Source organism: Aphelocoma coerulescens, chromosome 12 (genome assembly GCF_041296385.1).
Source record: "Aphelocoma coerulescens isolate FSJ_1873_10779 chromosome 12, UR_Acoe_1.0, whole genome shotgun sequence".
NCBI classification, from domain to species: Eukaryota; Metazoa; Chordata; class Aves; order Passeriformes; family Corvidae; genus Aphelocoma; species Aphelocoma coerulescens.
Genome location: NC_091026.1, coordinates 9,633,718 through 9,646,767, shown reverse-complemented (window position 1 = coordinate 9,646,767; position 13,050 = coordinate 9,633,718). Strand labels below are relative to the sequence as shown.

At 63.1% G+C, this 13,050-nt stretch overlaps 1 protein-coding gene across 1 annotated transcript in view; it reads right to left on the bottom strand.

The window, feature by feature from the left end:
• COL7A1 (collagen type VII alpha 1 chain) overlaps window positions 1-13,050 on the bottom strand; it is a 31,860-nt gene that overhangs the window by 3,934 nt on the left and 14,876 nt on the right. Inside the window, 61 exon segments of the mRNA XM_069028349.1 lie at window positions 206-322; window positions 602-664; window positions 767-829; window positions 905-958; window positions 1,177-1,230; window positions 1,319-1,399; window positions 1,482-1,517; window positions 1,605-1,676; window positions 1,937-2,008; window positions 2,242-2,298; window positions 2,385-2,420; window positions 2,534-2,569; window positions 2,643-2,687; window positions 2,854-2,913; window positions 3,165-3,200; window positions 3,417-3,488; window positions 3,624-3,749; window positions 3,889-3,948; window positions 4,073-4,108; window positions 4,231-4,275; window positions 4,408-4,452; window positions 4,611-4,652; window positions 4,748-4,783; window positions 4,884-4,952; window positions 5,052-5,132; window positions 5,239-5,274; window positions 5,363-5,425; window positions 5,564-5,596; window positions 5,832-5,876; window positions 6,044-6,079; window positions 6,388-6,423; window positions 6,708-6,752; window positions 6,840-6,902; window positions 7,054-7,098; window positions 7,233-7,304; window positions 7,473-7,517; window positions 7,697-7,732; window positions 7,826-8,035; window positions 8,200-8,331; window positions 8,507-8,542; window positions 8,671-8,718; window positions 8,879-8,914; window positions 9,088-9,123; window positions 9,278-9,382; window positions 9,490-9,525; window positions 9,682-9,717; window positions 9,900-9,944; window positions 10,143-10,214; window positions 10,441-10,476; window positions 10,657-10,737; window positions 10,822-10,857; window positions 10,958-10,993; window positions 11,147-11,227; window positions 11,850-11,891; window positions 11,974-12,000; window positions 12,108-12,152; window positions 12,320-12,391; window positions 12,490-12,534; window positions 12,620-12,655; window positions 12,782-12,862; window positions 13,013-13,048. Of these exon segments, the coding sequence (XP_068884450.1) occupies window positions 206-322; window positions 602-664; window positions 767-829; window positions 905-958; window positions 1,177-1,230; window positions 1,319-1,399; window positions 1,482-1,517; window positions 1,605-1,676; window positions 1,937-2,008; window positions 2,242-2,298; window positions 2,385-2,420; window positions 2,534-2,569; window positions 2,643-2,687; window positions 2,854-2,913; window positions 3,165-3,200; window positions 3,417-3,488; window positions 3,624-3,749; window positions 3,889-3,948; window positions 4,073-4,108; window positions 4,231-4,275; window positions 4,408-4,452; window positions 4,611-4,652; window positions 4,748-4,783; window positions 4,884-4,952; window positions 5,052-5,132; window positions 5,239-5,274; window positions 5,363-5,425; window positions 5,564-5,596; window positions 5,832-5,876; window positions 6,044-6,079; window positions 6,388-6,423; window positions 6,708-6,752; window positions 6,840-6,902; window positions 7,054-7,098; window positions 7,233-7,304; window positions 7,473-7,517; window positions 7,697-7,732; window positions 7,826-8,035; window positions 8,200-8,331; window positions 8,507-8,542; window positions 8,671-8,718; window positions 8,879-8,914; window positions 9,088-9,123; window positions 9,278-9,382; window positions 9,490-9,525; window positions 9,682-9,717; window positions 9,900-9,944; window positions 10,143-10,214; window positions 10,441-10,476; window positions 10,657-10,737; window positions 10,822-10,857; window positions 10,958-10,993; window positions 11,147-11,227; window positions 11,850-11,891; window positions 11,974-12,000; window positions 12,108-12,152; window positions 12,320-12,391; window positions 12,490-12,534; window positions 12,620-12,655; window positions 12,782-12,862; window positions 13,013-13,048 (3,495 nt within the window).

Here is a 13,050-nt window from a genome sequence, read left to right as displayed (position 1 = left end):
GGACAAGCAGGGTCCCAGACCCCTCAGACTCCCATCCCCTGGGCAGAGAGACACAAGAGAGGAACCCAAAGCCAGCGAGCTGGCAGGGCAGGACAGAGCTGGGACATGACTCCAGATGCTACCCACCCCTCACCCACTAAGGGGACTGGGTCCTCCCATCCTCACAGCCCCAGAGGGGGACCAGTCACCTGTGGTGAGGACTCACCTTCTGGCCCTGCATGCCCTCGGGACCTCGTGGGCCAACACTCCCTGGGGGCCCGGGGGGGCCAGGAGCACCATCACTGCCCCGGGGACCAGGGCCACCAATAACACCCGGGGCTCCCTGGAGGAGAGCAGAGGGTGAGACCAGGGGTGTCAGAGCCCCCGACTCCAGAGCAGATGCCATAGACATCCTCTGACCCCACAGCTGGGCATCCCCAAAGAATGGTGCCTTCTTGTGAAGAGCAGGGAGTTGTTGTCATTCATTGTTTAGAGACATAATTTAGAGCAGTGCCAAATGACTCCTCTGGGAGCATCAGGCTCTGATATGCTTCCAACCAAGGCTATATCCTGGTACAAGCAATGTGGTGTAATGCATCCCATCACTTTCCAGCCTGCTCACCCGGTCTCCTTTCTCCCCCTGGTCTCCTTTGGCTCCCTGCTGCCCGTCAAATCCCCGGTCGCCCTGCAAAGAGGAAGGGACAGGCAGCAGGGGACAGAGAGTGGGGGGCAGGCAGTGAGGGGATGAAGTGCCAGCACAGCTTTTCCCAGCACTGCTCTAACCTACCTTGGGTCCCATGAGCCCTTCCTTCCCAGGAATGCCTGGTGGTCCTGATAGACCCAGCTCTCCCTGGGGGACAGAGCAGATGTCCATCAGCCACCAGCCATGGTTCCTGTCCCACCCCATTGTCAGTGCAGTGCTTACCGGCTCGCCTTTCCGCCCTGACAGTCCTGAGCGCCCCGGGATCCCTGGCTCTCCCTACAGCGGGCAGGAGAGAGGCAGGGCCGTCAGTCCTTCACCCCTCAATGCTCACCCCAGAGCCCAAGGCAGAAGAGGGGACCCCATGACCCTGTTGCGGGGTCAAGGTCTGGCCTCAGCCATCTCCCTGCTCCCGCTGGCTGACGGAGGGGATCCAAAGGGCCACAGCCTCCAGGCAACATCCAGGCTCCTGCAGCACCCTACAGGCACCCACTCACCTTCTCACCCTTGTCCCCATTGAGGCCACAGGCACCTTTCATGCCCCGGTCACCCTGCAAGCATGAGGAGGGAAGTCAGAGTCATGCAAGCCAGCACTTGTCCTGGCCAGGAGAGCACTGGCAGCCAGAGAGGCCAACCCACCTTGAGGCCACGCATGCCCAGGGGTCCCATGTCCCCCTTCTCTCCCCGGGCCCCGGGGATCCCATTGCGGCCAGGCTGACCCTGTGGGAGAGCACACAGCATGACAAGGGTCTGCTCCTGCCCTGCAGTGATGTGGCAGAGGCACCAAGACACAACTTCTCACCGGCTCGCCAGGCTCTCCCGGCGCTCCAACCTCTCCCTGGGGAAGGCAAAGGCATCAGTCAGGGCAGGCAAGGGGGATGGTGCCACCAGCATCCCCCAGCAGTGGGGCTGCCCACCTCCGTACCTTCTGCCCGCTAGGGCCACGTGCCCCAGGGAAGCCCATGGAGCCCTTCTCTCCTTGTTCACCCCTCATCCCCTGCAAGCAGAAACCCAGATCAGCACAGGGCAGGAGGGAGAGCTCCAGCCACTGCATGGCCACTGCACAGCCATGGTCATCTCCGTGGCCAGGTCTGGCAGCTCCCCTTGCACCATGTCCCTGGTGCCTACTAGCACCAGCACATAGGGCACAGGGATGTCATCATGCCCTGCTTCCTCTGTCCATCATGCTGTCAACAGCCCTCCATGATCCCCAACCCAGCAGCTCCCAGCCCGGCACAAGTTCCCCCAGCCCTGTACCTTCTCTCCGAGCATGCCTTGCTCCCCCTTGTCTCCCTTGTCCCCTTCTGTGCCCTTCAGGCCACGCTCTCCCTGCAAAGGAGGACACACAGGGAGGGGTCAGGGAATGAGGAGAAGCTCAGACACACATCAGGGTGGGGAGGACAGACCTCGCTAGGGGCAGGAACATGGGGGTCTGTAGGGTGGCTGAAGGAGAGGGGACAATATGTTTTGCAAGGGAGGGTCCCTCAGCAGGAAGAAGCTCCCCCAGCTCCTCCCAGAGGGACAGGGAGGATGGGGAGAGGGAGGACAGGGACAGCTCTTACCGGTTCCCCCTTGCTGCCCCGTGCTCCAGGCGGCCCCTCCACCACCACAGTATCGCCCTGTACACCCAAAGCAGAGAGAGAGGTGGGGGTGAGCAGGGAGACCAGGGCTGCTGCCTGCCTTCCCACTGCCCCCAAGGACTCACCTTGTCTCCTTTGGGTCCTGGGGCCCCAAGGTCCCCCTGTGAGGAAGGTGAGATGCTGCAAGGATGCACTGCAGGGAGCGGGCAGCACCTCCCAATACCTGGAGGTGCATCATTCTCCCCCCAGCTCCTCGGCCCACAGAGTCCCTTACCTTGTCCCCACGCTCCCCCCGGTTCCCAGGCAAGCCCTGTGGAGGAGAAGAGAGGAGTGGTCAGGAATGGGCTTGGATCAGGGTGCAGCTGTGGAAGGGGGGTACTTACTGCTGGCCCACGATCCCCTTCTGGCCCTGGGCGCCCATCTTCACCCTGCAAGAAGGAAGGGATGTGAGAAAGGGGTTTGGGTTGGGGGCTCCCCAGCATCACCCCATCCCAGGGACAGCTGCAGCTCTGGCGCAGAGTCCTGTCAGGGCTGGTACCATGAGCCTTCCTGTCCCTGGCTGTGGGGACATGGGGGGACTGTGGCAGTACCTACCCGTGGTCCCGGGTCACCACGTTCACCTCTGGCTCCTGGCAGCCCGGCCCCCGGCGCCCCCTGCCAGGGGAACGCAAGAGCTCATCCCCATCCTCACTGCCCACAGCTCCTCCCAGCCCTGCCAGGTACCCCCCATGCCAGGGAACACCCCACAGTCCCCACCACCTCTCTGGGTGCCAGGCACACAGGAAGCTCCCATGTGCCACCAGCCAGAGCGGGCTCAGCACCCTCAGGGGGAGGTGGCTGCAGGGACACTCCTCAAGAGAAGCAGCCTCCCACCTCTCATGCTATAGGGCTGCCCCTAGTCCTACCTTGTCACCCTTCAGGCCAGGGGCCCCTTGTATGCCCTAAAAGAAAGGAGGAGGGTGAGCAAGCCACAGGAGGAAGGCAATGCCGGACACCCTTCAGCATCGCTGAGACTCCCACCGCGGTGCCGGACACTGCAGCAATGCCCCGCCCCAGGGGCCAGGCAGCTGCCGCTGGGTCCCTGTCAGCCTGTCTGACACAGCGGGGAGGCAGGGGCAGAGCCTACACCCCCGGGAATGCTGGGGCACCATACTCACGGCCGGCCCTGGGGGCCCCACAGGTCCTGGTGGGCCAACGGTGCCATCCCTGCCTGGAAAGCCGATCAAACCCTGGCAGAGAAAAAGCAGGGAGTGGGCAGGGGCTGTGGCTGGGAGGCAGTGGGGCTTGCAGGGGCCTCACGGACACTGCACAAGGGTCCAGGGTCACCAGGACCAATGATGCCACGTTCCAGTTGTAGTCTTTACCCTCTCTCCTGGGGAACCCGGAGGGCCAGGCTGTCCATTTTCCCCTCTCAGGCCTGGCTGTCCTGGCGTCCCAGCAATGCCTGCTAAGCCTGGGGGTCCTGGTAATCCTGGCAAGCCAGTGTCACCCTGAAGCAGGGAAGTAAAAGATAAAGCCCACAAAAGCAGCTCCTCAGGAGTGTGCTTTTCCCTCAGCCAGCCAAGCTAGAGCATCACTGGGGCATTAGGGACGTGATCAGAGCCAGGGTGACATGAGGACAGAGGTTACCTTCAAACCTGGAGGCCCATCCTGTCCTGGCGGTCCCCGTGCACCGACACCCGGTGATCCCTGCAAGGTGGCAGTGAGTGTGTGGCACATCACCTGGCTAGTGGGCACGGGGGTGCCAGGGCCACCAGGCCAGCCACAGCATCCCCCAGGGTGGGGGATCCCTCAGGGGGCAGGGGACATGTACCTTCTCCCCTTTGGCTCCAGAGGATCCCTTGGCTCCCTGTGAAGACACCAAGCCCCCAGAAGACCTGGGCAGTAGGTGGCAAGGGCACAGATCCCAGCCTCTGCCAGCATCCACTGTCCCCAATATCCACCCACCACCCCCATATGCCTCCTACTCACATCTTCCCCAGGATCTCCTGGCTCCCCAAATCTTCCTGGCTCCCCCTGGCAGGGGAAAACAAGGAAAAAGCAGATGTGTGGGATTATGAGCTGGGGGAGCAGCTGCAGCTGGATCCCCACACTGTGGCCAAGCAGCCAGGGTGTCAGGGACCCCACAACCCACAGGGCAGCACTCACCTTCTCACCCTTGGGGCCTGGCAAGCCTCGGTCACCCTTGGAGCCCTGTTGGGGACAGCACTGTTAGGGGAGGGGGCAGCCACAGGGCTGGCTTGCTCCCCAGAAGGTAAGGGTGGTAGGAGGGGATGAGGTTAATGGTAGGGAAAGGTTAAAGAGGGGAGATGGGGGTAATGGGGGTGTCGGGGTTTACAGGGGTGACTCACGGGCTCTCCCAGCAGCACACCCTCCAGCAGCGCTGGCTCGCCCTGCAGGGACACATGGGTGCTCAGATGTGCCTACAGAGGATGCCAGTGCCCAGCAGATCCCTGCCCATCCCAGCCCTCACACCCTGGCTCCTCACCTTCTCTCCCTTGGCTCCAGGGGGACCAGCGATGGCCTGGGGCACAGATGAGAGAGTGGGCAGGGGAGCAGGGCTGCACGGGGATGCTCCCCCTCATCCTGGCCAGGAACACTGGACAAGGCAGCTCTGCACTCACCTGCCCTGGGGCTCCAGCATCCCCTGGCTCTCCCTTGGGACCAGCAGGCCCCGAAGGTCCCGGTAAGCCCTGGGACAAGCGGCACAGCCCTCAGCCTTGGCTGCAGACAACCCAGGCTGAGCTGCGTGGGGGTTCCCCTGGGATGGGGCAGGGTGAGCATCAACATACCATCTTCCCAGGCATTCCTGCCTCACCGTCCTTCCCTGGCACACCATCCCTGCCTGGCACACCTGGCTTCCCGCTCTCCCCCTGCAGGCAGTAAGAGTGGGGCTGGGGCATGGGGGTCCTACAGCCCCCCAGGCAGCCCCAAGCAGCCACACCGATGGCAGCCAGATGTGGGGGACAGCACACTCACCACTTGTCCCGGCAGCCCAGGGACACCCGGTGGGCCCTGCAATGGAGACATGAGCAGAAATCAAGCAGTATCCCAGGCACCAGGAACAGCCAAGGGGCGGGTTTGGGGTGTTGCAAATACTCACCCCTGGACCGGGGGGGCCAAGGGGTCCTGGCAGGCCCATGTTGCCCTGGGGGCCAGGCAAGCCCTGCAATGGAAACAGCCACATCAGAGAGGGGATGGCACAGCCAGGACCTCGGCTGCCCCTGTGGGAAGGTGTGTTGGGGTGTGACTGGCGATTTTGGGGGGTCAGGTGGGTGCTGGCAGGGAAGGTATGAGTACTCACACGGATGCCAGAGCCAGGGTCCCCCGGATCACCCTGTGAAGAACACACTGCATCAGCCCCACCACCCCAACCCACCAGCTACTGTGGTCACAGCCATATCTGCATACCTGGATCCAGGAGAGGGCCCAGCCCAAATATCCCTCCCTCCAGCCCAAAACTTCCCAAAATGCTGCCCTCCCTCCAGTCCCCAAATCTGGCAAGGCACCATTTTCCCTCTGCCAGGCTGGACATGGCAATGCTGATGCAGATGCCAGTGCCGCTGCCTTACCTTGGCACCAGCTGGGCCCGGGGTCCCTGGTGGGCCAGTGCTGCCCTGCAGGGGACAAGGGGACATTATTGGGGTGGTGCTTGCTGGTGGCACAGGACAGGGAGGGGGCAGCAGGGCCACTCAGTCCCAGCACTGTCGCCCCAGCTCCGCTCCCTGGGGAACATTGCCCTGACATGACAGTCCCCTGCACCTGGTGCAAGGTGGCTCCTTACCGGAGGTCCTGGGGGTCCTGGGTCTCCCTGATTGCCCTGAAGGGAGGAAGAAATGGGATCACTGCAGAAATGGGCTTTCCCCAGTGGGAGCACGGGGTGTCCCCAGGGAGAGCAGACCCTGACAGTGCCAGCGGCTCTTGTAAACACCAAGTAAGACAAGCCTGACAGGTCCTGCTAAGCTGCAGGGGGCCAAGGACCCAGCCCAGCAGCAGGGTGACCCCCATGGATTCAAACACCAAGCACTCATGGCCACGAGTCGCCAGCTGTGTGCTGAGGTGGTGGGGCACAGGTGGGGCACAGGGACATGGGGGACACACGGACATGGGGGACACACAGACACCTACCGGGCGTCCCAGCACACCAGGGAAGCCTGGCAAGCCCTGCAAAGAACCACATCAGAGTCAGTGGACAGGCAGAAACCCACCACATCCACACAGCCCTGCCTGCCCCCCAGGGATGCTCCCCATTCCCAATGTGTGGTAATCAGCCAGGAGAGGCCCCCTAAAGCTCTCCAGGCCCTGCATGGGGTGGGGGAGGTGAGAGGGGGGCAGGGAAGGAGGTGAATGAGGCATAAAAGCTCCTGCTGGTGCTGGTGATGGCTCGTGTGAGACCACAGGACCTCCCCCAATCCCAGCCTGCATCCCTCCACCATGTCCCCACTCACCGGCTTCCCCTCAGGACCTGCCAGCCCTCTCTCACCCGGGAGACCCTGGAGCAAAAGACAGAGATGGGGAAGGGGTCAGTGCCAGGCAGGGGCCGGGGTCAGTGGCAGGCAGGGGAACAGCACAGTACCCACCGGGGCGCCATCCCTGCCCTTCTCGCCAGGCTCCCCTCGGTCACCCCGCGAGCCACCTTCACCCTGCAGTGGGGACAGGCACAGGGTCACAGGACAGACAGGGACCTTCCCATGACCTCCCAGGGCCTGCTGACACCCAAAGAGGGATGTGCCCAGCAGTGCCCCCATGCAGGGCTTTGCTCCCTTTTGACATTGGAGACTTATAACCTCAGACCTTATCTCCTTTGGGTCCCCGCTCGCCCTCGGCTCCTGGCTCACCCTGTGTTGGGAAGAAGACAGATGCCATAAGCCCTTGCTGCCCCTCTGTACCATCACCATCCTCAGCCCCAGCTCATGATGTTGCCCCAGCTCAGCTGCCTTGGCTGCCCTTCTCCTTTCAGACCAGCCACACACCTTCGCTCCCTTGGGTCCAGTGGGGCCGCGTTCGCCTGGGAGGCCCATCAGGCTGCCTTCCACCACATCCACCTGTGGGCAGGGCGCAGTCAGGGCCAGCACCCAGGGGACCTCAGGAAGGTCCCCTCAGGGGCAAAGCCCTCCCCAAGCCCCTGTGCCAAGGGACTGGATGTGGCCATCCATCCCCAGAGGGGCAGGCTGGCACCTTGATGATGGTCCCCAGCAGCAGCCATCACCTACCTTGGGCCCTGGGGGCCCTGGGGGTCCAGGCAAGCCATCCCTTCCCTGGGCAGGGTAAAGAAATAGGCTGAGTGTCAAAGGGCGTGGGAGAGCAAAGCCACCCTGGTATGGGCACTCCTGGCCTCTGCAGGGCATGCGCCTGCCCCACGGAGAGCCCTGCATCCCCTCAAGAGGGGCACAACACAAGAGGGGATGGAGGGCACCATGTCCCCATCCCAGCTCACCTGCTCACCTCGGTCGCCCTTCTCGCCCCGGTCACCCTGTGAAAACACCATGGTGGCTGTCACAGGGCTGTCCCCAAGCCTCTCGACCAGGTCCCCCAGACTTCACCTCGCACCTCCACACACACTCACCTTCTCGCCGGACCGCCCAGACTCCCCCAGCTCCCCGGCCCGGCCTGGCACTCCGGGAATGCCTGGCTTGCCAGGCTCCCCTGGCTGCCCGGGCGGGCCCTCGGGACCCCGCTCACCCACGGCCCGGCCCATGGGGCCCTGTGGGCCAGGGGTACCAGGGTCCCCCTTGTCACCTTTGGGTCCTCGCTCGCCAGGGAAGCCTAAGGAGCCCTGCAAAACATAAGCTGCACTGCCAGAGCCAGCCCTGAGGCGGGGTTGTGAGCCTCCCCCAAACACCCCAGGGCTGAGCTGGCTGCATGACCCCCGCCAGCCAGCCCAGAAAGCGGGAGTGGGGCAGAGTGTTTGGGCTTGGCATTGAGCCCGGCTCCGCTCACCTCTCGGCCTGGGGGCCCCCTTTCTCCTGGATCCCCCCGACTGCCCTTCTGGCCCCGCAGCCGCTCAGACACTGGCAGAAACGAGTCTGAGCTCCCGTCATAGGCACCCGTGAGCTCCTTCAGGGATGAAACCTGGGAGGAAGGAGAGAGCCACTGGTCAGGGCATAAGTGGAACCCAGCTGTGGCAGCACCCCACAGTCCTGCTAACCCGCCCTAAATTGCTTGGGTCTCCCACCACCACCCATGCCCTCTTCCTGCTGCCATGTGGCAGGAAAAAGCTCCAGCCTGACAGTCAGGAAATACATACCTTGATGCCAAGCGCTTCCAGGCTACGTTCAATGTTCTGCAATAGAAAGACATGAAATACAAAGCAGGTGTTTGTCTGTTCCCACCCTGGGAACTGTGGACAGTTCTCCATCCCCCAGGGCTGATGCTGCTGTCTCAGCACAGTAGGTCAGGATAGGGACTCACCACTGTAGTCCCAGGGTCTCCACGTGCTCCAGGGTTGCCAGGTCGCCCCTAGGTTTACAGGAAAAGAGGAAATGAGAAGATGTAGAGAGGTGCAGCCAGAGGGGTGAGCAGTGAGGTTTCAGAGTTAACCCTTTGGTGCTGCCTGGGCAGGGGCTGTAGTTGTGATTAGGGTGCTCGCAGCTTGCCAGGCTCAGTGCTGGGTACTCACCGGCTCCCCTCGCAGTCCAGGCTCCCCTGGGTCCCCCTGAAACACAGCAAAGGGGTCAAGGGCAGCAGTCAGGCTTCCCAGCACCAACTGCAGCACCAGGGTCCAGCCTCGTCATCATGGAGGTGGGGACTCCTGCCAGGGATTTATTCCCTCTGGCATGTGGTCCCCCCCCAAGACCTTGGGGGGCTGGGGGGCAGGAGCACACTTACCTTTGGTCCAGCCACCCCACGGAGGCCTGGGGAGCCCTGGAAGACATGGAGGTGACACAGTAGCACCCAGCAGCCATGGACACAGGGCAGTGCCCTGAGGGAGCCATGGATGTGGGTCCTGCCTTCCTCAGAACAGTCTGGACACCAGGGTCTGGTGCTGAATGGCACCGTGGGGTTGAGAACTACACACCTGCCCTGGGGGCCCGACCAGCCCTGGGACACCGGGAAGGCCAGGGGGGCCAAGGGGGCCTGGCACTCCTCTGTCCCCCTGCTCGCCCTTGGCACCGCTGCGGCCCTGCCAAGAGAGCAGTATCACCCCCAGAACCTGGACCCAGGTTTGTCCCTGATGGGGGCAAGTACCAGCACCCCCCATCACCACACTGCTCTTTGGGAAGTACTCACCTCTCTGCCAGGTACTCCTGTATCCCCTTTGTCTCCCTAACCAGGAGAGAAAGGAGTTTGATAGATGCTGCCCCATCCCATGGCCCAAAATGGTGCTCCTGGTCCAAGCAGGGAGCAGTCACCAGGCTTGTGGGGATCACATGGGGACCATGCAGGAACCACACAGGAACCACCCATGGATCATCTCCTTACCTTCCTCCCATCCTCTCCTGGTGTCCCATCTTCTCCCTGGGGACAAAGGCTGCCTGTCAGCGCCCCACTCAACCATCTCAGCATGGGTACAAACCAGGGGATGGCTCAGAGCATGAAGATTCTTTGCCACTCCTCCCCTTGCCTTATGTTGTACTGGGATCACTATCCCTCAGCATCCTGGGAGAGCCCCAAAGTCAAGCCCTGCTTCCCCTACTCACATTCTTGCCATTCAGGCCAGGTTTGCCATCCTCACCGGGTTTGCCCTGGGAGGAAAAAAAGGCAGTGAGGGAGCCCCCCAGGTTCTCCACCAGCCAGAGACACCAGCAGCCAGGAGTGCCTGGGCCCCACTGGAGCCCCAAGGGAAGGGGGAGCTGGGCACAGAACAAGCCCTGCCTGATGGATCCCGCTGGGATCCAAGAGGGTGTGGGGCAGGATGTGTCCCCAGGCTGGCTGGTACTTACAGGGATGCCGGGTGGTCCCAGGGGACCCACAGGGCCAGGTGGTCCCTGCTCCCCACGCAGCCCGGGCAGCCCCTGTGGGGAAAGGAGATGGTGGGAGCACAAGGCAGCAGGGCATCCATCTGCCACAGCCAGCCCTGGGAGCAGGGAGCGTGTCTGGCAGTGGCACCCTGCTGGGGACAGGGAGGGTCCTGTTGCACTGCCCTGGGCCAAGTAGCATGGGACACGACATTGGTCCCTTGCAAGTCTGATGGCCCCAGCAGGAATACAACCTAAATCTGCTCTCTCCAGAGGTACTTACATCCCGGCCAGGATCTCCCTGCTTTCCTGGGTCCCCCTGCAAACCAGGAGGAGGTGAGGACAGGGACATTCCCATCCTGCCAAAGGCCCCCCCCTCGAGAGCATCCCCAGCCTGGAGCAGAGGGTGTCCAGGGGGACAGTTCCTCCCACCCCATCATCCCTCCATCCCACGTGGCACCCAGGGACAGACATTTCCCCCACCTTGGACCACACTCACCCGCAGCCCAGCAGGCCCTGGGGGCCCAGGTTTGCCTTCCAGCCCGTTGCGGCCATCCAGCCCTGGTGGGCCACGGTCCCCCTGTAAGAGAGCAGGGCAGGACAGTTGGAGTTTTGGGTGGGATGGGGGTGCTGTGAGGCAGCCCTTAGCCCCCAATCCCCTCACCTTCTCTCCTGGCAGGCCTCGGTCCCCAGGGTCACCCTATGGGGTGGGAAGAGAAGTGAGCATCATCTCCCATTAACAGAAGCTGCACAGGGCACGGGTCCCCTGTTCAGACCCCCACAGGAAAGGGGACACTTACCCGTGTGCCAGGGGCGCCACGAGGGCCCTCCACACCCTGCAAGAGGGAGACAAGCTCAGCAGTGGGGCATGGGGGGAAAGGAGGGGATCCTGGGTGCTCTGCAGGCAGTCCCTGCACACCAGGACCCCCTGCAGAACATCCCCTATTGTGCTGTCCCAGTGCCTCCCACACCAGGGACCCAGCACCTACCCTCTCTCCAGGCACGCCAGGGGAGCCGGCATCGCCCCGGGCGCCCTTGGCACCATCCTCACCAGGGTCGCCAGGGTCCCCCTGCCAGGGAAAGGCACAGCGGTCAGAGGGCACTGCACTCTGCCAAGCCTGTGCCAGAGTGCACAGTGCTGGGGCTGTGTAGCTTAGGGGTGAGGTGATAGGAAAGGTCTCAAAAGAGGAGGCACAGGCTGAAAAAGAGGTGACTGGGCTCGATGCAGCTCCTGTTGGGGGAGTGGAGGCCAGAGTGTGGTTGCAGAAGGAAGGCACCAAGCAGCACTGCTGAGCCAGAAGCCAGCTCAGCCACAGCTGGGGACCACAATGCCACCCGGCACAGAGCACAGCCTGTGGCCAAAACTGTCCTGAGCCCAAGCTGGGTTATAAAAGCAGAACGCCCAGAGGGTAGGGTGCTGCCATGGGACCCCTGTGGGGCTGGGGAGCCAGGAGCACACCAATTCCTTTGGAGACCTCAGCCCTACAGGGCCTCCTCCCAGCACCAGCAGGAGTGCCAGCCCATGTGTCCCTGGATCCCATGTGCCTCTCAGTCCTGGTGCACATCAGCTGAATGTGGCAGAGGCTGTTTTGGGCAGGGAGGGCTTGATGGACAATGATCCCAGTGCCCAGGCAGAGCCCAGAGGACAGCAGAGGGTAGCCCACCACAGCATCCCAGGGACTCACTCATTACCTTCTCCCCCTTTTCCCCCACTCCTCCGAGCCCAGCGTCAACCTGTGGGGCAGAGAGGAGCTGTTGGAACACATGGGGCTGGACACCAGCCTGTGGGCAGGGAGAAGAGGGAGACAGAACGTACAGTTCTTCCTGGGAGTCCAGGAGGCCCCTGAAAGAAGGGCAAGGAAAGCAGGTTAAGGGGAGCTGGTGCAGCCCAGGGGAGGGCACAGCTGGCTCCGGGGTCGGGGGGGCCACACGTGGCCCAGTGTCACTCACCGGGTCCCCACGGTCACCCTTGCTCCCTGGTGCTCCAGGGCTGCCCTGCAGGAAAGAGGGATGGAGTCAGAGGGGGAGGGAATGGGGGACCCACGGGGTGTGGGTCCTGTGGGGTGAGGGGTACCCTTGGGGTAAGGGTGGGTGTGGGGCAATGGGGTTTGAGGGGTGGTGGGTGTCCATGGAGCAGTGAGTACATACAAGGGGGTACTCACATTCCTGCCTTCAGGTCCTGGGTCCCCCAAGTCACCCTTCTCCCCAGGGGGGCCACGGTAGCCAGGCAGGCCCTGGGTGGAGGGCAAAGGGAAGACGAGCATTAGCAGGAGCCACCCCGAGGCCATGGGTCTCTCTCCTGCCCCAGGGTGCCCAGCAGCCCTGCACTTACCCGGGGACCCCTGTCTCCAGGCTTGCCAGGCAAACCCGCTTCGCCCTGTGGGGAAAGAGGGGGTGAGTGGGGGGCAGTGGGAAGAGGCGCAGTGGGAACAGGGGCAGTGGTCCTGGGGACCCTCACTTACCGGGGTGCCTTCGTCACCTTTCTCTCCTCGCTCTCCCTGCGGCACGAGTCAGTGGGCACCGGCCAGGGGAGAAAAGCACAAGTCACCAGCATCCCCCTGCTCCTTGCCAGCCCCACCTCTCCTCGGGGCCACAGTGCCCCATGGCCCCTTGTCCCACACTACCTCCTTGCCTCGCATCCCGATCTGCCCTGGGGCACCTGCTCGGCCCGGCTCCCCCTTCTCCCCTGGCTCTCCTGGGTCACCCTAGGCAAAGGAAGGGGCAACAGTCAAGGCAGCGTGGGGGCAGCACAGGGGCTGCTGGGGAGAAGAGACACAGCCTGCAGGGACAGCCTCTCCAGAGCCAGCCAGACAGACAGATAGACGTACAGATGGATGGAAGGGTAGTGACATTACCTTTGGGCCACTCCTGCCTGTGAGGCCAACGATACCCT